This window comes from Denticeps clupeoides, unplaced genomic scaffold, assembly GCF_900700375.1.
Source record: "Denticeps clupeoides unplaced genomic scaffold, fDenClu1.1, whole genome shotgun sequence".
NCBI lineage: Eukaryota > Metazoa > Chordata > Actinopteri > Clupeiformes > Denticipitidae > Denticeps > Denticeps clupeoides.
In genome coordinates this window covers 61,891-87,058 of record NW_021629982.1, presented here as the reverse complement: position 1 = coordinate 87,058, position 25,168 = coordinate 61,891, and the positions used below count along the sequence as shown (strand labels likewise).

The 25,168-nt window shown below is 39.7% G+C and overlaps 2 protein-coding genes across 5 annotated transcripts; both read right to left on the bottom strand.

The window, feature by feature from the left end:
• Positions 1–256: 256 nt before the first annotated feature.
• Positions 257–2,377, bottom strand: LOC114779017 (green-sensitive opsin-3-like). Its single transcript, XM_028967199.1, has 5 exons — positions 1,892–2,377; positions 1,646–1,814; positions 1,396–1,561; positions 853–1,092; positions 257–759 (listed from the first exon to the last, which is right to left on the bottom strand). The coding sequence occupies exons 1-5, from the start codon at positions 2,250–2,252 to the stop codon at positions 646–648; spliced, it is 1,050 nt and encodes a 349-aa protein (XP_028823032.1). The 5' UTR covers positions 2,253–2,377; the 3' UTR covers positions 257–645.
• A 6,540-nt stretch (positions 2,378–8,917) lies between these two features.
• Positions 8,918–17,885, bottom strand: LOC114779015 (sodium- and chloride-dependent GABA transporter 2-like). 4 transcript variants are annotated; one of them, XM_028967192.1, is made up of 16 exons: positions 17,793–17,885; positions 17,518–17,603; positions 17,173–17,402; positions 15,855–15,989; positions 15,533–15,673; positions 14,763–14,844; positions 14,526–14,658; positions 14,315–14,449; positions 12,488–12,591; positions 12,280–12,404; positions 11,964–12,076; positions 11,718–11,855; positions 11,288–11,390; positions 11,111–11,211; positions 10,469–10,639; positions 8,918–10,159 (listed from the first exon to the last, which is right to left on the bottom strand). In XM_028967192.1, exons 3-16 carry the CDS (start codon positions 17,360–17,362, stop codon positions 10,007–10,009), a joined length of 1,824 nt encoding a protein of 607 aa, XP_028823025.1. In that variant the 5' UTR covers positions 17,363–17,402; positions 17,518–17,603; positions 17,793–17,885; the 3' UTR covers positions 8,918–10,006. The 4 variants fall into 4 exon arrangements, with proteins under 4 accessions (XP_028823025.1, XP_028823029.1, XP_028823028.1 ...); XM_028967196.1 differs by having other exon boundaries at positions 15,855–15,965; XM_028967195.1 differs by having other exon boundaries at positions 17,173–17,380.
• Between the last annotated feature and the right edge of the window lie 7,283 nt (positions 17,886–25,168).

The following is a 25,168-nucleotide window of genomic DNA, read 5'->3' as shown; positions in this document are numbered from 1 at the left end:
ATTTAGCTGGTTTTTTATATTGGTAATATAAAGTAATATTCTACTGAAGAAGGCTGATTGGCACAGCCTACTGGCACAGCCCTGCTTAATTTGCTCCTCTGCAAGCATTCTATAGCTTGAGCATCAACAGTCCATGACAACCAAACAGCACAGTTCTGGTTGGGTTTAGCACCCATCAATCAGATTAGTGGATTTCTCAAATTGTAATATACAGTGTTTAAGATATTTTTCAGAACAAGTAAAAAAAAATAGAATATACTTTGCAATGCATTTATTTACCAAGTTCTAAATGTTTATAAAACATACAATATATAGTGTAACAATGAAACAGTTGCCACAAAATAGCAAAAGAAAAATATGCAATAAATAAAATTTCCAGGGATTGAGTTTTTTTGTGTGTGTGTCTGTGTTTTTTTTTTTTTTTTTTTTTTGAGTGCTCAGTGATCTACTTGTCTACAGTTTCTTCTGGAAGTTTTAGCAAGATTTGAATGACCAGAATCCATTATCACTGTCAGTGAATTGTAGTTTTAATTCAGTAAGTATTGTATCACGACTCTGCCTCCAGATGATGTTAGGAAAAGCAGTCTCTAAGTTGTCTTTAAGATCCTTTAAGCCAGGTGCAAAGAACGTGAAAAGGAAGACGATTCATGCTGGAGATACTGAAGAGACTTCTGTCTTGCTTGTTGAAACACTGGAGGACTCATCATCACCCATTGGGTTCTTGCCACAGAATAGAGTAGTCAGCATGCAACTACGGAACTGAAGTGTTGAAAAAAAAAACATATTATGGTCATACATTATGTTAAAATCAATCATGGAACCATGCTGTGAAATCAGGACCATTTGACCTACCTGTTTGTTTAGCACTACATAAATGATTGGGTTAAATATGGCTGAGCACTTGGAGAAAAAAGCTGGAACAGCCATGAACTGAGCAGAGAAAGCAACTCCCTTGTTAAGGAAGATCCAGGCAGCGACACTGGCATACGGGGTCCAAGCTAACAAGAAACCACACACCATCAGGATGCACATGCGTGTGACTTCTTTCTCAGCCTTCTGGGTGGATGCTGAGTCCTGCTGTTGAGCTGCAGCCTAATGAACAGAACAATAGTCTTTTAAGCTTCAGAGATCAGCACCTTTGAGAGTTTCTCCACATTGTAGCTTGATTTGTTGCAACCACATGCAATCAATACATCAAATATACATTTACAGCATTTGTCAGATATCCTTATCCAATGCAATAGTCTGATAAATGCTGTAAATCTAGTTTTGTTCAGGGACATAATGGTAGTAAATGAGGTTTGAACCTGTGACTTTGTGGTCTGGTTTATAGGTGAGTGAACCCATAGAAAACAGCATTGTTTCATCATACATCTGATAGTGATATTTACTTACGGCTTTCACAGTGCACACCAGTCGTCCATAAGTGAAGAATATAGTTGTGACAGGAATAGTGAAATGGCAAAAGAACATGTACATGACATATGACTCATTGTTGTATGCTGGGTTGAGGGTGTAGTAATCTGGTCCACATGAGCACTGCAGACCCTCAGGGATGTACCTGATTAGAGCAGAAACCACAGATTATAATTCTTCCACACATGGTAGATTCTGTGGTAGCAGTACCAACCGTTTTGTTCCCTACCTGGACCAGCCGACAAGAGGTGGAACAGCACAAGCACATGCCATGACCCATGTGAAGGCAACTCCACCCAGAGCAATGTTGTTAGTGAATTTAAAGCTTCCCATGGGCTTGCAGACCACAATAAACCTCTCAATGGCCAAAACAACCAAAGACCACAGGGAAACCTGACCTGCAAGATGATAAAGTGTATTCTACAAACTTGGAAAATTTACACTGCTATCAAATTATTGGATGTATGTGTCTTACCTCCAACTGTTGCAAAGAAGCCTTCAAAGGCGCATGCTGTTGGTCCAAAAACGAAGTAGCCATACATTGATGTGGCAAATGTGACTGTGAATCCAAAGACAACCATAACCATCCCAGCCACAGCCAGATTGACTAAAATAAAGTTGAGAGGCTGACGCAGCTTTTTGTGCTGAGCTGTGACCACCAATGTCAGGCCATTGATGGGGAAGCCAAACAAGATCAGCAGGAACATATAAAACGCCATCAACTTAAACTGCCACGGGTCTGCCAAATAATACTGTGGATATTCGTAAGGACTCCTCACAAGCCCTGTCCTGTTGGACATGGGGATGTAAAAGTTTTGTCCTTCGGTGCCGTTCATCCTTTCTTCTGCTGTTGGCTTGGAGAAGATCTGTGTGTTGGCTCTCAGAAGATGCGCACACCTTGTTCCAGTGATTGAAGGAGTCACAGGTGTGGGCTTATATCCTTTGCAGAGATCTCAACTCGGATTAGGACATGGGATTGGTTGGAATTTATAAATCTTCTTGTAATCTTATAAGTGCATGGGTATGAAGGCTTATGAGGCATGTCGTCATGGGGATTGGTTTTGAGATTTGCCGGAAATAGCGTACACTGACAGGCAGAAATCATGGTTTCCGATATTTCATGTAAACTGATACTGTTTTCATGTGGAAGGGATTTTAAGATTCCTACTTGTTCTTAAGGATTTCTCTTTCTAGAGCAGTAACAGGATACACTTTCTGATCCACAGATTTCCCCCAGCTATGCCATACCAAAGTTACATCTGCAGGCATCACCTCAATATTATATTAGTTTAGCAAGTATATGTGCAGCCTGTAAATGCAAAATGTTTACCAAATGTGATATATTAGAAATGTGATGCTCCAACTTTGTGAAAAATGACACATTGTAAAGGTGGTCACTGTGCATTCTTTGGTTTTGTATATATGGCATCACACGAGGCATAAAGGGATTGATCAATGATAACGTCAACCTATTCTGATATTTAAGTGGTTGAAATACTGCCTGATCATTTTAATCATAATTCCAACTATTATTTTTGAGAAAAAAATGTACAGGAAATGTACATGTGTATTCCTCAGAGGAATACACATATACATTTCCTGTCATCAAGGGTGATCAGTTATCCACTCCTCATTTGGGCTGGCATGGCTGGAAGTGGGAGTTAACTGCAGAATGGGTGCGTAAAGCTCATTGATTTTTTAAATAATCTTTTCATCATACGAAAAACTGATTTTAATCATGTCTCCAAGTTTGAACAGAACTGAAATTGTATGATGATGTACACTTTGATGGTGATTCCTTAATTGTTCATTGCAAAGCTGTATGAATGAAATCTGCGATGTCATGGTATAAAAGTCCTTTCTCTTACTCTACCCTATCGTTTTGCATTTATTTACTTTTACCCTTACCTTATGATCAGATTATTACTGGAGTTGGGCATGTGTCAATTGTAGGTATTTATTCTGACTAATGTGCCTGTAACATGTAAACGATATTTATTTTTTATTAGGCTTGCTTTTCTTAATCCCTTGTCTTTTATTTAAGAATTAGGCTTCTAGGTATTAAACCCAGAAGCCATGACACTTCTTACAGGACTAAAAGATCAGGGACAGCAAGAGGCAATGGCAACGGTAAGTACTCCCATAACTGTTTTGCTTAAGCCAGTTAGCAAAGTGTTGGCATAAATTGGGTCACAACCTTTCTAACAGTGGTACAGTTAATAGCTCTACATTTAGAGGCATGCATTACCTTCATGGTCCTGCACTGTGTATGTGATGTACATATGATGTACATAAAAATAATATCTAGAGTTAAAAAAAATAAATAAAAATTAATTCTACTTAAAAAGAAAGTGAAAACTGCTGGGTTTCAACTAACATTTAACAGTTTGCAATTGTGGATAAATAACTTGTAAATAACTCATGAAACTATGTTATTAGAAATATATTTAAATTCTCTTTTTTGTTGTCTTTGTTATGTACCTGTTAATTGTCTTGACTTTCCCAGTTATTTAATCCATGCAGATTCTTCGATTACACCCATCTTTCAAGAATATATGAACCCATTCTGTTTCTAAGGGTTTCTTTTCATTCTCTTTCATTTTGCTCTTTTCATTCCTCAAAAGAAATTTTACCATGTAAATGGCAAATAAAATGCAAATAAATTACAGGATTAGGATTTAGTTCAATGGAATATAGAACATAATAAGTTATAAGATTTACTTAATATTATATTCACTCAGTTCAAAATGTCCTGGAGATAGTGCTGCATGCTTTTGTATTAAAAGTATGCCACAATGTAAACACAAACAAAAATTATGTAAACAAATGATACATTTTTTATAAAATGTATCTGTATGTGTGTATAATCTTGATATAAATTGTGCATGTGTATTTCCTTATTCTTTTAATTACTTCTCACAATTTCCTTTACATTGTATGCTCGTTATTAAAAAAATGATTTGCCATAATTATGATAACGAATGATCCCCATTACGCATTCTGTTTGCACTGAGGACACTGCTTTTGCCCCAGGATGTCCAGGATTAACCCAGCCCTTCAGTAAAGTGTGTCAATACCATCAAGCAGGATTTCCATGGCCAAGTAGCTTGTGGTCATCCTATTAGGGGAACAAACAGACTCTGGCCTAGCAAGCTGTTAAAGGCTCTGAGCTTATGCTTGATAATGCACCTGATCTCTCACACCTTCCACCCAGTGAATATAATCCTTGCTGGTGGCAACTGTCCATGAGCTAAAACTAGTGTCTTCCATGGGCATGTGGCACCCTTTTTAGATTTTCTGGTTACTTTTACTACATGTACACAAAACCCTTTACTGAAAAATGAAGAGGAGTTTTGACATCAGAGTGATTGCTGGTGGCAAGATTACAGAAAAAAAAAACTTTAAACATCTGAACCTCGAACCTCTAGGGTGTCCTTGACCCTCTTATTGCTTACAGGCATTTACATTGAGTGGAGAATGCAGTTACCACATTCCACATTCTTCAACATTGGGACACACCTGGAATAGCCCAAAATCACATACAGTATGTCTCAATGGGCTTTGACAGGCCCTACAGTTGACACCCCCCACACTTGACCCTTATGCACAAAAAGTCCACACAAAAAAAGAAAGGAAGAAACATTGAGAAGGAGTGATACAGAGAAGGACCTCCTTCCAGGGTAGAGTGAGCCTGCAAGTGGTGTCAGTGCAGGGTTTGTGATTGTCCAATAATAAGGTAACATGTATAAGGAAAATAGTAACAGACCAAGGAGAGAACCTTGTGGAACACCAAACTCTACTTTACTATGTGAAGACAAATCACCATTGATGTCCACAAACTGATATTGGTTGGTCAGATATGATCTGAACCATTCAAGGGATGTTCCCTTAATCCCAATGACTAGCGTTATCGATTGTGTCGAACGTTGCACTCAGATCAAGCAGGACAAGCAGCGAGATGCGTCCCTGATCAGAGGCCAACAGCAGGTCATTAACCACTTTAACCAGCGCTGTCTCAGTGCTATGATGAGGTCTAAATCCCGATTGATGATACTTGATACTTCGCGGATATTGTTACTGTCTAGCTGTGCACTCAGCTGCTGGTCTACGACTTTTTCTAAGATTTTTATATAAACAGAAGGGTGGATATCGGTCTATAATTTAAAAGTTGACTGTGATCAAGATCAGGCTTTTTAATCAGGGGTCTAATGACTGCTACCTTGAACGATGTTGGTAGGTGGCCGGAAACTTGTAGGAAGCGGATCCAAAGCGCAAGTATATTGATTTGACGATGAGATTAGATTAATTAATTAATGCTCTTTAAGAGGGTTGAAACTATTTGTTGATTATTTTCCATATTAATATTTACTGTCTTATTCCTGGTTAGTTTGGCTATAGTGTTAAACAGGAATCTGAGGTTATTTTTGTTCTTGTCTATTAACAAGGACAGATACGTTGATCGAGCCGCGCTAAGTGCCTTCTTATAGTTAAGTAGGCTCTCCTTCCACACTATTCGGAATACGTTCAATTTATTTTGACGCCATTTACGTTATAATTTCCGGGCGGTCTTCTTAAGCCAAGGTCTAAAATTTTTGCTTCCTTTTGAGTGGAGCGACTATATCTAACGTACTACACAGTGTCAATTCTAGACATTTGGTCGCTTGGTCGAGTTCAGTGGGGTCTGACGGTGAGTTTATCAGCGTTGATAAATCTGGTAGGGTATTAATAAACCTCTATGCCGTACTTGATGTAATTGTCCGTTTGTCTCTATAACGAGGGGGATTGAGTTTATTGTGTCTGAGACATATTTTAAAAGCGATGAGGAAATGATCTGAGATCATTTCAGATCACAGAACAATAAATATCTTCTATATTTAAACTGAAGGTCAGTACAAGATCGAGCGTGTGACCACCAACTGACTCTAACTGAGTCTAATAAAAACAGGAATGCTGTTCTTAGTGAGTCTTCTAATTTATCACAGTGGATGTTAAAGTCGCCGACAATTAGGGCTTTATCCACAGATACAACTAAGTTGGAGACAAAATCTGTAAATTCACTAAGAAACTCAGAATAAGGTCCAGGGGGTCTATAAATAATAATCAATGGAATGAATTTAGGATTTTTATTTTGTGAGACTACATGAGTTATATTGGTATGTAGAATCTCAAAAGAGTTAAATCCTTGTCCGGGTTTATAAGTAATACCGAGGTTATCCTTATAAATGACTGCGATGCCACCTCCTCTTCCAGTTAAGCGAGGTTGGTGTACATAGCTGTATCCAGGAGGACTAGACTCGTTCAATGCTACAAATTCGTTTGGTTTTAACCAAGTTTTGGTCAGGCACAGTACATCAAACCCCTGATCTGTAATAATTTCATTGAGCATTTTAGGTGTGAGACATCTTATATTTAATAATCCTATTCTTATATCGGAGGTGCTGTTGGTATGTTCAGTAGGAATGATAGTAACGGGTAGTAAGTTGCAGAAACTGACACCCCGTCCAGCCCGTGGAACAGACACAGTGTCAGCATATTTATGAGTTTTATTATTAACGTTTCTTTTAGAATCTCTTGTTTTAATAGAGCGAGGTACAGACACAGTGTCAGCATATTTATGAGTTTTGTTATTAATGTTTCTTGTAGAATTTCTTGTTTTAATAGAGCGAGGTAAAGACACAGTGTCAATATTGTGCTGGGTTGTACACGCTGACTCTACGCAAAAATGGCAGACACTCGGTTTAGCCGGTCTGTCTGCTGCCTGGTCTCGGCTCTGGCGAGTCAGTTTTGTTTTTTGGTTCTAAGACAATGAGCCAAATTTTTAGACAACTGAGTGGCACCCACCCAGTTGGGGTGGATGCCATCTCGCCCAAAAAGACCAGGCTTCCCCCTAAATGTTGGCCAGTTATTAATAAAACCCACTTTATTTTTTGGACACCAGTTATTTATATCGAGGAGCCTTACAGGTCTCGTCGCAAAGCCGAAACTGCGGTAATGGGCCGGAGCAGGTTACTTTATCTGACATTGTTTTACATTTACATTTACATTTACATTTACATTTACATTTACGGCATTTGGCAGACGCCCTTATCCAGAGCGACTTACAACGTGCTTTCAAGTTACCATCGATGATGAGATCAATTCCGGTTCACTAGGACCCCAACTATGAATACAATCTTTTTATTCACTCTGTTGTATATTCTCTACACAAAGTTCGACAATAAGAAAAGTTACAAGTTAATCTAAATATTCTTTAAAGAGGAAGGTCTTGAGCTGTCGTTTGAAGGTGCTCAGTGACTGAGCTGTTCTGACCTCGAGGGGAAGTTCATTCCACCACCGAGGGGCCAAGATGGAGAAGAGTCTAGATGAATGTTTTCCTTTTACCTTCAGAGATGGAGGGACCAGGCGAACAGTACTGGAGGCTCGGAGTATACGAGGTGCAGTGCGAGGTGTAATAAGTACTGTGAGGTAGGATGGTGCTGCTCCATGTTTGGCTTTGTAGGCTAGCATCAGTATTTTGAACCTGATGCGTGCAGCTACTGGGAGCCAGTGGAGGGAACATAGCAGAGGGGTGGTGTGGAGAACTTGGGAAGGTTGAAGATCAGTCGTGCTGCTGCATTTTGTATGAGTTGAAGAGGTCGGATGGTACATAGTGGTAGACCAGCTAGAAGGGAGTTGCAGTAGTCCAGTCGTGAGATTACTAAGGACTGAACCAGTAGTTGGGTGGCCTGGGTTGACAGACAAGGGCAGATTCGTCTGATATTGTAGAGAAGGAATCTACATGAGCGGGAAAGGTTGCTGATGTGAGTTGATAAGGACAGTTGGTTGTCTATTGTTACGCCAAGGTTGCGGGCTGTTGAAGCAGCCCGCCAGTTCAAGCAGCCAGTTCAAGCATCTCTATAAAATAATCTTTGGTTATTTCCGACTGGTGTATCTGCGGTTATTTTTTGCCAGCGTTTTAAAATTTGCACGGATGTCGGGCGCTCTGGCTCCAGGAATCACAAAATTTTTTTTGCCGCTATTCTCACATTTCTAACTACTCCAAATCTACTCGGCCATCATTATGAAAAAAACTCACTGAGGGCTTTCCTCATGGCACCACCAGCACATGCAAATCTAGGTGGAATTAAGTGATGCATCCATTGTGTCAGACAAACTCTCAGCAGCCATATCTGCAACAAAATGAAAATATAAGGAAGGACGTGGGGTCTGGAGATGAATCTTTATCCACTGTGTTTGAGAGAAAGAGAGGATATAGTATAGTGAATCTGCACATACAGATACAATCTTCTGAGCTTGAAAAAGAAAACAGAGCTGTAGGTGCACAAAAACAGTGCAGGATACTGAAACCATTCCCTCTGTAAATGGGTACAGAGGTGGACAAATTTTGCTATTTTCATATCAATATTTTCATATGTGCAGGCAAAACACATAAAGACCAATATATAAAAGAGTACATACTAACCTCAGGTGTAAATGTGTTACAAAAGACATGATAATGATGTCAAAAAGTAAATTATTCATGAATTTATAAGATCATTGTTGTCATACAGCACTGCAGGAATCAGATTCGTAGCTACTGCTTACTAAGCATCATTTCTTTTGTCTGACAATATGCCTGATTTAACATTTGTGTGGTAACATGGGTTGGAAAATTGTATATAAGTTATCGTGAAATTACCCTTTTGACTATGACTAAACTGTATTAAAGTGTATTAACCTCTTGGATGGAAGAAACTGCGGGCCAAAGGACAGAGTGACGGAGACCTGATAAGAGGAGTCCTGCAGCTGCTGAAAAACAGGAATCATGGGGGGGGGACTCACTAATGGAGAGGTTAAGAAGCCATGTGGTCTGAGGTTAGAAGCCAAAACCCCCACAAAGAAACACGACTCACATCGTCTGGAATCGTGACCCACAGAAACACTCACTCCCACCTTTGATTGTCCCCTGATTAATCTACACCATCGACACAGTGCCATGCAGGATTGAACTGGGGAAAAATTGAGATATTTGTGTCTCTCTTACTATCTCTCACCATTCATGGCCTAAAATAAAAACGTCTGCTTTTCCAGGTCAATCACAAGTCCAGATGATGATCGCTTCTACTCACTTTTAAAAGGGGGACCTATAAGAGTGGAGTGCAATGTACAAGTGTGTGTCAGCCCAAACGTGCATTGGCCCAGCAGACAAACGTTAGTGGCAAAAAAGAATAGAACTTATGTATAAAAGAAAAGTAATCAGTGTCACATCACTATGGTACTTTTGTTGTTTCACAAGTTCAGTTTCATAGCACCATTTTCAACATGATTATTACAGAAAAAACTAAAACTAAACAGGCTACATGGTTAGTGTACTTCAGCATAATGACTTCATTGACTGCAACGATAAACTGAGCCCCCATTGGTTTGATTAAAATTGAGTCAGTCCACATGATATGGGATATCAGCAAAACTTTTTAACATAGTGAAAAATATATACAACATTATAAAAAATATAGCATTAATGTCATAGACATTTTTCACAAATTGTGAGTGTTATGAGGTTTCTTTAACTGTACATTGGTTAAAAAAAAAACTACATACAGTGAAGTCATTAAATATATTGTCTCTCTAGTTCAGAGCCCGAGTGAGTGCTGCTGGTACGCAGGGTCTGTAGCATGGTGAAGGACTCAAATGTCACTTCCTTCTGGAACTTTGGTCGAGTCTTGGGTAGATCCTTGGCTGGTGTGCACAGCGCTTTCACTCGCTGGATTAAAACAGTGGGAAAAAAGCATTAACAGATTCCGGCACATAACAGACTCCATACATACCCATTTTCCACCAGCACAAACCAGCTGCTAATGCTGGTGCTGGGTTCATTCTAATTGCTAACCAATTCATCTAACTAACTAAGACATTTTATGGACAGTTATTGCTTGCCTTTTTATTTTTAATAACTTTTGCTTTGGAAAAACAACTATGGACACAGTTATGTTTCCAGATAATTGTACCTGTACTAGTTTTCTAAGCATGATTTGAACAAGCCTCGATAGAAAAGCACACATGCTCCACCCACCTCCCGCATAGTTCCAGGTGTAATGCTGACTACATAGACCATCCATAGCGGTACACAGAGGGTGGAGGACAGAGTGAAAAAAGAGCCAAGTGCATAGCCCCACCAAGGATACTCGTAACTGTTGTTGAACTTCAGAGGAGTATATTTAACCAGGGAGAAGATGAAGGTTCCCTATTGAAAGAGAAGGTCATTTTATACTCTGGTTTCATTTGCTTGAACTGCTTTGTGTTTTTCAAAGTTGACTGACTGAAAAACCCATGAAAAATCACAATCAGGTAATCAGTGAGCAAAAAAAAGAGCTTTAAAAATGTTTGCTCATTCCGGTTTATTTTTGCAAATTGCATGAACTGCAGAATGTCATGAAGAGAGATCACAGATGAACTGCAAAGTCCCCCTTGTGAGAGTTTTGGTGATCTAAAAACACAGAAGGTCCTATTGTTGATAGGTTAATGTGTTACCCACTAGACTACAGCCACCCTGCTTTTCTCAAACATTTTGCATATTGGTCTTTGTTAAGCACACACTAGGAGAGATTTACAACTTTTTATGTGCAAGTCACGTACAAACATAGGCAGAACATGCAGACTCAATGTGGGGTGTGCCACAGAAGAGAATCCAGACATTTTGGAAATGAAATCTTACCGTGCATACAATTGGTGTGATGTATTGCCAGCAGTACTTGATCAGGGGTAAAGGCCGATAACCAATCATGTCTTCTACAGTGTCATACAGATGATCTGCACCTAGAGAAATAATGTACTTATTTTAAATATCCTTAAGAGGTACTTAAGGTTCACAAGGAGTATAGAAAACCCCTACCATATGCCCAGCCAACACAAATGGACTGTAGAATTGCAAAAATCAGGAGGGTCATTCCACTGCATGCATAGAAATCAAAGAGTTGGAAGATGTAGAGACCACCCTGGAGACAGGAGTAGATCAATGACAGAATTAAATACTTTAAAGGTTACAATAATGTTTAAATCAACCAGAGGACCACAGTCAGATCTTCAAACCCCACTTACTACCATTGTGTCCCTGAGCAAGCTACTTAACCCTGTCCCTGTAACTACTGATTGTAAAGTGCATCAGGCCTAAATTCCAGACTCGTTTTTTTAATGAGACTTCAGTTCTTTTTGAACAGCACAACATCCATTTTTCTTAGCATGTCAGCTATGGATTTATCATGATATTATGTGAGTAATGAAACTGAACCTACAAATGAGTAAGTGTCTAGATGAATACACACCTCTGTAACCATGCTGAGACCAATCAGTAAGCTCACAACATCAATAACAAGAAGAAGGATTTTCCGTCTGTGACCAATTTGGAAAAAGGCAGGATACATGTCTGTGATTGCTGTGACCAAAGATTCCTGGTAGACAAACTGAAAATTCAGTCAGAGGAAGCGGTTACCAGGCTGTTCAGAGGGACTCTACAACAGGAGAAATAATGATTGTGCTTTTATAATATAGCCATGAAAAACATTCCTTACCTCGCTGTCTAATCCAAGAAGCAGGATCATGATGAAGAAGAAGATGGCCCATAGTTGAGGAACAGGCATTAAGGCCACTGCCCGGGGATAAGCAATGAAAGCTAAACCAGGGCCTGTGTATTAACAGAGTAAAAAGTGAGCAACGTTCAGGTCTCTGATATACATCACCCTTGTTAAATTATGGCTACCCTGGACAGAACCTGGGACTTTTTGTATCATTCTAGAGTAAAGGTAGAATCAAAATGTAGAATTTGACAATAAATTGCTAATCAAAGTAACACCAAACATATATTGACAATTAATAGAGGGTCTTTACCTGATTCTGCAACCATTGAAACGTCAATTTCCTGCTCATGGGCCATGAAGCCCAGTACAGAAAAAATGGCAAACCCCGCCACAAAACTGGTCATGCTGTTCAGCAGGCAGAGATAAAAGCAATCCCTGAGCACAGAGCACAAAGCTGGTCAATAACAGAGAAAAGGGACAAGCCAAGGAACGGGTGGAATTTTCTGGAAGCAACACACTTGTAACAGTTGTTGTCATATTTGCTGTAGCTTCCCAGAGCTACCAGAACTCCAGTGCAGACTCCATACGAGTACATAATCTGGCTTCCAGCATCCATCCAGACCTAGAAGCATAAACACTTCATTGCACAACATGGCAAAAATGCAATGAAGTGACACTAATTTAAACTACAGAACTTATAATATTTGGGTTGTTTTTTTTTATTGGCAAAATTTCATGAAACTGGTAATTATTCTCAAATATTTTTAGAAATATATATATATATATAAGGGGACAAACACATACAGGGTGAAAAATTAACATTTCTAATAAAAAAAATCCTACATAAACTGGGGCTGACAATTTATTAAACATTTGTAATTAGCAAGTCACACATTTGGCAATGAATATACTGTTTATAACTCTTGGTTATAACTCTGACTAAAGCTTGCTATAATGCACATTTAAAACAGTAATTGTGAAACGCTTCAGCACAACACACAGTGACACCACCAAATGTGTCCTCTGCAGTGTGTGGGGACGGTACTTTGCTCAATGTATACGTCCACAGAAATGTAAATCCCTGTAGGCGTTTGTACACGGAAGAAAGATCAAACACAGTGACACTGTGCACCAAACTGACATCAGCACCTGCCACTCTGTGGACGGAATCTGTCATGTGCAAAGGACAGTAAATCGTTCTGTTTAAAATAGAATTTAGTCCATGAAGAGCAATTCGCCCGTGACATATTTCATAGAATGATGAAATATGGCGAGAAAGGAGGAGGCATACGCACGCCGTCACTGGACAGGGGTTTAATACATAATAAACAGGACAGGGGAACATCACCACACAATGACCTCACGGCGAACAGACACGAACAGGATAGCTTTATTCAATTATAGAATTATACACAGGTGAACATGAAACTCCGGACCCGGAGTCACCCCAGCCGGACCGGATCATGACAAATGAACATACTGCTGCAATGCTCATTTTCATCATGAAAGACACACAGCCATGGGAGAGGACTGTCCATGACCACAAGATGGATGTATAAGTCACCAGCCTATGTGCGCCACCTAGTGGACAGTACAGTGCACAAAATGCAGTGTGGAGATTGACAGTACTATATGAATATATGAAACATTAAATATTGCTCTAGGTATTGGAAGAGTTGAAATTTCAAACACTGTATATTAGGAAAATTATACTAATTTAATAAACAAAGACTCAAGAATCTTTGTCTCTAACATTTTATGACAGCAGTAACACTAGAGATCTCTGTAGGGTTTAGAATATTTTCTATACTAACAATATAATAAATCCCCACTACACCTCCCTCCGCCTGCTAGTTCCTTTGATTGAGTTTAGATCACTTATTTTAAAAATGTCCTAATATTTAACTAGAATTATTAATTATTCTGTTTCTGTTTGTATTATTGAATTGTTCTGTTTTGCATTGATACTACTATGGTACAGTATGTGGTTTTGTGTTTGAATTGTATGTATGTGGTTACGTCCTGCGCCATGCGGGGCGGGTCTGTTTGTCGTCTGTTTGTCTGTAGGACTGTCACGTGCAGAACGAGAGCTTCCAGCATTGGTCGAGTTGTGGCCCTGCCTATGGACATGGTTGGCTGCATGATGTGGTAATGTGGTAAGGTATTTGTATAGTATGTATGTGGTAAGTTGTGTGTTTGTCCTTTAGCAATGTTGCTTTGTTTCACTCTATACTGTGTTACTTGACATGTGACTTCTGGAACACAGACAAGTCTTATCAATTAAATATCAGGAGACAAAGAGATCTGTCATGTGGGATAGAATACATACTCCACTAAAAGAGTACCTGGGGGTCAGCAAGGCGTGATGGGTCAGGATAGAGGTAAAATTTGATGCCTACAGAAGCTCCAGGCAGAGTGAGCCCACGGACCAACAGCACCACCAGCATCAAATAAGGAAAGGTTGCTGTGAAGTACACAACCTGAGTAGACAAGGGAAATTCATTAAAAACTCATAAAATGCCCACCGCCCTCCGGTGATGGAGGCTGCTGTCCTACCTTGCCTGTGGACTTCACTCCTTTCCACACACATAAGTAGCAAATGATCCAGGCCAAGAGGAGGCAGAGAGCCAGATCCCATCTGATGATGCCTATTTCTTCAATTCCACTAGACAAGCCCAAAATTCTTCTCCTGTTGGAAATAACACAATAAGCTCAGCATTAAAGCTCTGCGTTGGATATATACACCGGAAATGGGATTATATTCATGTTATGGTGCACTGTACTGACACTTACTCCCAGAACTCTACAACAGACGATGTTGTTTTTTCAGAAGCATGATCACTCTGATTATTTTTGTCATATTCAAAACATTTATCTGTTGGTGAAATAGGTGCCTTATGGTCACATCTCATTCACATGAAAGATTTTAAACATGAAAGTAGAAAATTCTGTATACTACTCAAAAAATTAAGGGAACACTTTATCACCAAGGTGTTTGGGATATCAATCTTTCAGCATCAGCAGGTTGCATTGGGGCCAATGGCAGGTCGACCGAAAACAAGAACCTTACTAGATAAGATCCTAAAAGTAACATGCAACAATACCTGGATCTTATTCAGGTTGCGCACTAGTCCAGCTTGCAAGAAATTGTGCTGAGTCTGGAGAACATGGGGCCTCTGAGGAGAAACAGGAGCCCTGCCACTGAATGTTGTGTGGACCTGCATGTTGCGGCTCAACCATCAGAAACAGACTCCATGGCGGTGGCATTAGGGCCCGGTATCTGCTACTGATACCTGTGCTCATAGTCCAGCACCATGCAGCTTATTTGTCATTCACCAGACATGACAAAGACATGATGTGGCATGATTGGTGTGGTAGTGTGAGCCTGTGAATACATGTTTTTCCCTGTGTGATCCTCAGTGAATTGGTGATTTTGGTGGACTGTTTAACCATTGAATTCCATGATCAACTTGAACATTTTGAGATCTGTGTGATTGTAATGTTCCCTTATTTTTTTTAGGAGTTCACATTGTTTTTGTGTGAACCAGGTAAGATCAGGATACCTGTGTTCCAGGGGTTTTTGCAGCTAGCCCAGGGCACTTCTGGGCTGAAAGAGAAAAAGAGGAAGAGAAAAGCCCAGGCCAGAATAACAACATAGTAGATTCCTGTGTAGAAACCTACTACCTGACCACCATAGCCCAATCCTGGTGAAAAAGAGATGAATTCAAAGTCAATAATACGGTGAGAGTTTTCCATTTTCCATCTCCTAACCAACAGTGTGTGTGCCTATATTCGCTATTGTTACTATATTAATAACATGCACTCATTCATTATCTATAACGGCTTAGTCCAAAGATATTTTCAAGTGTGTCTATAAGTATCTACCTTCAAACAGGGGACAAAGTTTTCTCCAGCAGGTGATCCCTCCCTGAGTGGTGTACTGACCCAATAAAGTCTCCAGGAAGAAGAGGGGGATGCCACACGTAAATAAAAAGACTACATATGGCACAAAAAAGGCTCCTTGAAAAGACAAGAACGTGCATTTACTTCAAATACAATAGGCCAACATTTCTCCAAGAGAACCTGTGTCAATCTGGTGACTGAAGAATTGTAGCACTTAATAATTGTTCATTAATAGTGCTATTAATTGGTTAATATAATTCATATAATTGACTGCGCTAATTATTAGCCTACCACTCAAAATACACTTCTGTTCACAAAACCTATATCTCTATTTACATATGTTCCTTTTTCAAGTGACCAAACCAAACAATGTAATCATACAATATAATAAAATAATAATAATAACATTCTAAAATGCATGGACTGTGAATTCACTGAGAATTTTACATAAAGAAGTTCTTACCAATTTGTTTCAGGTAAGGATCTGTAAATCTACCTGAATTTTATGTACAATGCCTTTGGGAAACACAGACCAGTACCCCATTCAGCAGTCCAGCAGGGTCAATTATTGTACTTTTATATCCATCAGAATTTTAGATTTTATTTGTGCCTAGTTTTTAAAATCATCATGCTACACGCATATGAACTGTGACCATAATTTTCCCTCTTGATTTTTGAATTATGCTTGTATCTGTAGTTGGTCAAACAGTCATTGCATTTTTTAAAATTACATTAGCCAAATAATATAATAATATATAAATGCACACAAAAAAATATATATATAACATTTCATGAAGCTTTCTCTTTGATATTACTAATGTGGTTTATTCTGTACAGTTTATTGTCCAGGTCCATATTCCCAGTTCTTTTCTTTGCTCCATTTAACAGTTTATTCCTGAGCCACCATTAAGTGGTCAGTACCATACAGGGTTACAACTGAGAGTCAGGTTCACTTTAAATATCCAAAAACTATGTCAGACTATGGCAAACTAAGCAGAGAAATAATCCAAAATGTGAAAATATAATCCAGTGCATGGTCCAATCAGACTAGTACTAGAATTGCAGACAAATAGTCAGAAGCAGGCAGAGTCATTAGAAAGCAGAGGGAAAACCTGACCAACCTGTGATGTGGAATGTGTGAAATCTACACCTTACAGACATGAAAAAATCCAAATAGCACCTTGGTCTAATTTTGATTAATTGTCAATATCCGAATGGACCCTAGCTGTGTAGTATGTACATTATTGATCAACTTTGTGATAGAGCTTTGTGCATCCGTGAAACTGAAATATCTACTCACCGCCTCCATTTTTGTAGCATAGGTATGGGAACCTCCACATATTACTGAGACCAATGATGTGTCCTGCCACAGCCAGGACGTACTGTATTTTGCTGCCCCACTGTTCCCTCTCCTTAGGGTGGGACTGATGTTTTTCTGAGTGACCCCCATGGTTTATCAGTTGAAGCTGCGCGTCCTTAGAATGTTGCATGTTGCTGGAAAAGACCAACTTCAGATGGATGCAAGAAGGTCTTAAACAAAAGAAATCATAGAGGATGTCCATGGTCCTCATGTATATAGAGCACATTGTGGTTTAAGACTCGTGTCTTAAAGTATGCTAATTTCAAATAATCACATTTCATATACCTTTATATTCCCAGTGGGAGTTTACACAAGAATGTACCAGTCCCATCGACAGGGGCAAATGCTGCACAACCACACCAGCGTGTCCACTAACACACAAATACAACATAAAAGACCCAAAACAGATATTAGTTATTCAAATATGAAACACAATAAAGTGAAGAGATTTTATTTCATAGATAGTTGCTCCACTGTGCTTAAATACTTAATTGTGTGAATGATCATTTATCCCTCACTGAGGAGCAACCTGTAAAACATAAGTAAAGGCATTCCTGTACCTCAGATTTTTGCGTTTAGGTCCCCTGTAGCCCAGAGGTGAGTGTGTCTTCAATTGGGGCTGATTACTGGTGACTCTGTCGGGTTTCATACAGACATACTGGGTGGAGCTATGGGACACAGCAAAACCTGTTTTTGCAGAGTGAAACTGAAGACACACCCGAGTCGCTCTCTGTGAGTTTCACACACACAGACACAGCTACATACCCTGTTGTTAAAAGGAGCTGTCCTACATTTGCATTGCATTTACATATGTAATGAATTAATGAACCCCAGACTAAATCTAATATGTCAAAAAGGAACGCCTGTTACTGTGACTGCAGTAGTCTGTAATGAAATGACTTTATCATTGGAACAACCTCGGGGCTGGTTTCTCTCTGGAGTATATTGGATGACAGAGTTGTTCCAGGGCCCCGAAGAGGCATAGAAGGAGGTGAACTCCTGAACTGAACTTTTGATTGTGAGTCTTCCCTTTGGTTCAAACAAAATATAATTCTGACTATAAATATAATGTCATTGTGAGCAGAAGGTTTAAAGTGAGGATTTTGATGATGTAACTGCGTTTTTCTAATAGTCCTTTTCTTCCTATACTACAAGAGTGATTTCATGATATCCTCTTTCTGCAACATTTGGTTTGGTATATCTTTTTGGTATATCTTTTTTAAACATATGACTGGATTCATTTCTGTCTAAAATCTCTCTTTACCTACATTACAAAGTGTACAGATTATTTATCATTGTTTCTCATATATAAATGGGTCCTAACAGGAAAACAGCACTGCTGGAGGCTATAAGGGAATAAAACAAACAAGCATATTTTGAGGGATGCAAATATAAAACGTGGAAGATGTTGCTTTCGTTCACCAGTTGACCTTCTGGTCAGACAGGTTTTTCAAGCCTTTTACCCAGTTTCTTTACAGTTTAAACATTTGTGTGGATTTTGTAGGTCTTTGACTATACTTCAGATTCAGATGAATGCATATTGGTACCTTTCTCCTCAGACTCATCTGAATCTGTAAGGTCACTAACATTGTGACTGACCCCAATCATCCCTTTCATGGAATATGAATATTTCATTCACATTCCATTCACAGAGACCATGCCCCCTTCACAAGGCACAAGGCAACCATAACAAGTGTATGTACCAGTATATCAGCATTCACCATCAGTCTCAGTGGGAAAGCATGCGGAAAAGAAAGTCTTGCAGAAAATACTTAGTGTACGTAACTGTAAAAAGACTGTAACCATACTCCTTGATGTAGTCAAGGCCAATTTTGAGACTGTTTTTTTTGGATTGCTTACACACTAAAATTCACTATTAGTTCACTATTAGCAAAACCTTACACTCAAGAAGCAAAACATCAGCCCATATTTGCACAACTATAAGCACATTGTCAACCTCACACTTGTTGCAAAACTCTACACACACTTAACATACCTTACACACAAATATCTATCAAGAAGTCACTTCCTTGCAACACCACAGCACTGACTGTCAAATTACCGCACCGTCCAACCAGTCGGTCCAACACAGTCCTCAGGTGTGCAACACTTGCTTGCCTAATTCTAACACACCAGTCAGGTGTTTAGCACGGTAAAAAGCAGCCGGTGAGTTCAATGGAAAGAGTCAGAGAAAGAGTAAGACGACGAGTTGGACAACGAGGAGGAGGAAGGGAAATAAGAGGAATCAACACAGGAAGAGATGGAGGCCATGCTGGATGTAAAAGAAGTAGAGGAAGACAAAGACAAGAAGGTGCTCAAGAGGACCGAATCTGACAAATGAGATTCGCGCAACACTGGTTGACCATGTTGTCAACCACGGCCTGGCGCTGAGGGAGGCTGCACTGCGAGTACATCCAAATCTTAACAGATACACAGTGTGATAAGAACATTTCGGCTGGAAAACAGGTCCTGTAAAAATACCACCTTATCAAAACCATCTGCACGGGTTCAGTACTGTATTCTGTGCAGTATCAGCTTCTGTCACCTTGTCCTGTGAAATTACTGTACTATTGTTTTTTTCTACATAGGATTGAGGGTCAGGAATGGCCTCCTATGTTCACAGAACAGTAAGAGAGGGATTGGCCAACAATGCTATAACACTCAAACAGCTCCAAGCTAACACTGTCAATAACCATGCCAGTTTCAACGATATCCATCAGGTCTCAGTATCAACACTGGCACGCACCCTAAAAAAACATATTCAAACGAAGCTAATTTATTGAGTGCCTTTCGAGCGCAATTCCAAAGTATGTATTCACTTTAGCCGTGTGATCTTGCACACTGTCCCATAATCTTTTACTGTACTGTAATATGTATACTATACACTGAACTACACAATTTTGCCTGACACTGTTCTTCAGGCGGTTTTACGAATGAATGGAGAGAAGATCCAGCATGAGTTCATTTACGTAGATGAGGCTGGGTTCTACCTGACGAGAACACGAAGAAGGGGAAGAAACGTCATAGCCACAGGGCAACGTGGGGGAAATATAACACTCTGTGGTACCTTTCATGCAAGCCATGGAGGAGGCCAGTGACCAGATGGAGATAGCAGCAATACAAGGATTCGTCAATGTTGTCATTAGCAAGGTGTCTTGCTGATGACAACATTGCCTGCGATGTTGAAGAAATTCTCTGGCCAGATCCAGCTAGGCGAAGAGACAATGTCTAGTGTTTTTTTTTTTTGTAACAGTAAACTTACAGTACAATACGTAAAGTAACATGTTGTTACAGTACTACGAAACATTTTGGGCATGTTGAGAAATAAATGAGTTTCTTCAGTGTGCAACATTGTTCTTGTGTAGTGTTTGGTACTTTGTTGATGGTAGCCTACTCTAATCATAGGGAAGTTCTAAAAGTGTTTTAGATTTATCACAGCAGAGTGTAACTCGTGCAAACAGAGTATGGTAAATGTGAAACGAATGTTTCTTATGGTAAAAAAGTGTGGTTTTTACAAGAGTGTTTAATTATGCAAATGTTCTGTAGTGTTTTGCTAATTGGGTGTGTGGTTGTGATTATTGTGTGTACTGTTTTGAAAACATGGGCCCTATTTTGAGAATTGTGCTTACAGTTTTTTCTAATGGCTTAAACCCTAACTGTGATTCTTATAGCACAATTGCTAAAACTATTAATACTTATGGCAAAACCACTCACTGAGTTTGCAAAACTAAAAGCACAAACACTGCTTTGCACTCAGTTTGCAATTTTGTAACACACACTTTGCAAAACTGTAGGCACAATTCACTGCACAACACTCTTTTTGCAGAACTTTAAACACAATTCACTGCTTACACTCAATTACCAAATTTCCAACACACTCCTAGCAAAATTATACACATGTATGGCTATCATTAACACTATTTTGCCAACTGTCTGGCACACTTTCACGTGTGAAAACTGTTTTAGATAATTAGTTCACTTTGCAATCAGCCTAAGCACTATAAATAAGCCACAGGTAAGCTGTCTATGTGGAGTACAATGGAAGGAGCAGGAAGAGTGAGAATCAGAGGAGGCCGGGGGAGAGGACGTGGAGGTGAAGAAGTTGGAGGAAGAGGACGTGGAGTTGAAGAAGCGAGAGGGTTAGAGGAAGTTAGAGTAATAGGACAAGGAGGAGCAATAAGAGGACGAGGAGGGGGAAGAGGAAGGGTAAGAAGAGTAAGAAATAGAATAACTGATGACATCAGAGCTACAATAGTGGACCATGTCATCAACCATGGGATGACCCTGAGGGAAGCTGGCCAACGGGTTCAGCCTAATTTGAGCCGCTACACTGTGGCAAGCATCATTAGGACATTTCGAAATGAGAATCGGTAAGTACTTTGTAGCACTGCCATACTCTAATGAGATACACAACAGTACCATACATGCAAAAACACTGAAATTGTTACTTTACAGAATTGCTAGACATCCAGATGTTGGGGGCAGAGGAAGAATGTTCACTCCAGAGCAAGAGACCCATATAGTGAACATGGTGATGGGCCTGATGTGTTGCATTTGTTTTGTCTTGTGATGGAGTGATGGAACTAGAAGCAGATGCCATAGGACATGAGCTACTTTTTGTAGATGAGGCCGGTTTTAACCTCAGTAAAACCAGGAGACGTGGCAGGAACATTATTGGACACCGTGCCATCATCAATGTCCCAGGACAACGTGGTGGTAACATAACCACGTGTGCATAACCACGTGTGTTGTTCACCATCATGCAACCATAGGCCCATACAACACTGCACACATTATTGCATTCCTGGACACCTTACATGACATTCTCACTGTTCAGAGACCAGAGCATACCCGATATGTCATCATATGGGACAATGTTAGTTTCCATAAGGCTGCTTTGGTCTGCAGCTGGTTTACAGACCACCCATCCTTCATGGCACTCAACCTCCCTCCATACTCTCCATTCTTAAATCCCATCGAGGAGTTCTTCTCTGCCTGGCGCTGGAAAGTGTACGACAGTCATCCTTATAAACAGGTAGCCCTTCTACAGGCAATGGAGGAGGCATGTGGAGATATTGACCAGGCATCATGTCAGGCCTGGATACGCCATTCAAGGAGATATTTTCTCCGGTGCCTTGGACTGGAGGATATCGCATGCGATGTGGACGAAATTTTGTGGCCTGACCCAGAAAGACAACATGATGTAGGCTATTTATTTTCCTTTTTTTGGTGAAATTACCATTTTGTGTTCTGACTTTTTTTTATGAGTGTGAATAAACACCAATACTTGACGTTTGGATCCTTGTATGTTTACATGACACTATGACAAAAGTATGACCTCATATTGACATCTGTACACAGAGAAAGCAAAAGCCAGATGTGTTTTGTATTCATACCATCAGTGTGCAGTTGGCGCGTTGTGTGCTTAGTAGATGATGGCTTGTGTGTACTGTTTGATACGAAAACACCATTTTTACGAAGGTGTGAAGAGTTAATCTAGCTGTGTTCGCTTTTGCAAGAGAACTACAATGTTTTGATAATTGGGTGAAAGGTTTTCTTATTTGTGTGTAGAGTTTTGCAAAAATAGCCAATAGTTACAAAAAATGTGCTTAAACAATCAGAAAAAACTGTAAGCGATCCAAAAAACTGTAATTTGTAAGTACTGTTAATCAGTAACAACTCATCCACAGATTATTCGTTATTGATTTTCTAGTTATTGCTGTGCTCTCCATGTGTCAAAGTTATTGTTTTTGTTCATGCAATGATGAAAATTTCTATTACAGTTTCTCTCAAATGCTAAAACACATTTCACAAACGTTTCCTCCATGACGCGGTATGCCTGTTTCATTCGGAGTTGGTTCTTTCGGAGGATGCGGTCAATTGTGGAGAGGCTGATGGCATTTATCCCTCGAAAATGTTGATCATCCTCACTCTCCTTTGAATCTCTCGCAGGCGGATTACATTATTGGCAATGACCATGTTCACAAGCTCCCTCTCTTGCTCCTCTGACAAAAGCCTTAACCTGCCTCCACCAGGTGGTCGTCTCTGAGTCCTACAAAAATAGAAGCACTCATTACTGTGACTGTCACATTTCCTTTTTACAGGAAATAAATGGAAACATGCTGAAACTCAAGAAACTTGAGTTTAGTAACTCAAAAGTTACTGTACAGAGCAGTCTTACTGTAAGTACACCTACCTGTTTTCCTCCCTGAAGGTTCTGATGGAGGCAACAGTGAAGCGACTCAAATTTGGCTGTACTCGTTGCCCAGCCTCCCTCATAGTCATACCATGGACAAGGACATGGTCAACTAAAGTGGCTCGAATTTAATCTGAGACCGCTTGTCTCCTTGCCCTTCCCCTTCCTTGTCGCCGTCGTTGTTGTCCTCCTCCTCCTCCCTGGTGTCCCAGACCTCCTTCTCCTCTCCCTCTTCCTTCACCACTCCTCCTCTCCCTCTTCCTCTTCCTTCACCACGTCCTCCTCCTCTCCCTCTTCCTCTTCCTCCACCACGTCCTCCTCCTCGACCTCCTCCTCCTCCACCTCCCTGGTGTCCTAGACCTCCTTCTGCTTCTCTTCCTCCTCCTCGACCTCCTCCTTCACCACGTCCTCCTCCTCAACCTCTTCCTTTGCATCTCTTTGGATCCATTGTTTCAAACCTGAATGAGCTGACTTTGGCCCTTTTATCTACCCATCAAAGTTTCTGATTGGTGTGTGATAAATTTGGACTCCTAGTGTTTCCACTTGGTTAATTGTGTGCTAATTGAGCTCAAGCTGTGCTGATTTAAATTAACATTATTGAATGCTAGTGCTTTCCAAATGACCACATGGTGTAAGCACTGAAAAACAGTTCACCAAATCTGACTCATGTGTTAAAGTTGAAAAATAGCATTATGGTTTTGAAATTTTAGTTCAAAAGATTGGTTATAGTGTTTTAGCAATCGAGAAAAACTGTATACATGTGGTCACAGCATTAGCAACAAGTGTCTTCAATTTTGAGTTGCTGTGTGTAATGAATGACGCCAGAGTGTGTTCATTGTGTTCAAATATTGCTGACTGTGGCAAGCATTTTGCATCACATGAGCTTTCATTTGAGAAAATGAGCAGAGTTCTTTTGCAACTTGTGTTTTAGCAAGGAAAAATGGGTTTAGATTTTGAGAAGGGAGGATTGTGTTTTGTGAATTGTGTCTTCATGTGAAATGTGTTTATGATATTGGAAAATGATGCCAAATTTAGTAAATGTGTTTAAACAACTGGTCATTTGGTTTAGAGGATTGGCTTTTGTGTTTTAGCATTTGAGAAAAACTGTAATTTAGTTTTGAGTGTTCTGTTTATCATCCTCTTATCATTACTACAAGTAAAAATGGTACAAATACAAGTACTACTTACTAGTACTATTTGCATTTGTATAAATTATATTATTATACTATGACTGTAGCAGTGTGATTCTCAGACGACTGATACAGGAGCGAGATCTTTATTGAAATACACAACAGGGCATGAGAGTACAGTTTAATGAAGGGGCTGAATATGCATGAGCAGCATGAGATGTTTAGGATAGGAAGTGATGACTCTGTCTGACTCTGTGTTTGACTGTGATGATGCACATTGGATTGCTATTCTTTCTCCAGGCCACGGGTCACACCTAGAAATAGAAATTCTATCTATTTATAGCCATGTCATCACATGGCACTGCCATCCAGGCAGTGCAGAGATCATGGGGTCAAACCAATAAATTTAGAGGGAACCAGCTGATCAGTCTTGCTTGTGAAGATATTTTTCATGAAATTAAAGATTATAAAATGAACAGTAGCTGCCAGATGGGGGAGACATTTGACAGAATATTGATGAGTTAGAAGATTATGCTAAATACTAATGCTTAAAATAAAAATAAAATTCTTATAGTCTTATGTGATATTTATGTGCAATGTGGCACTACAA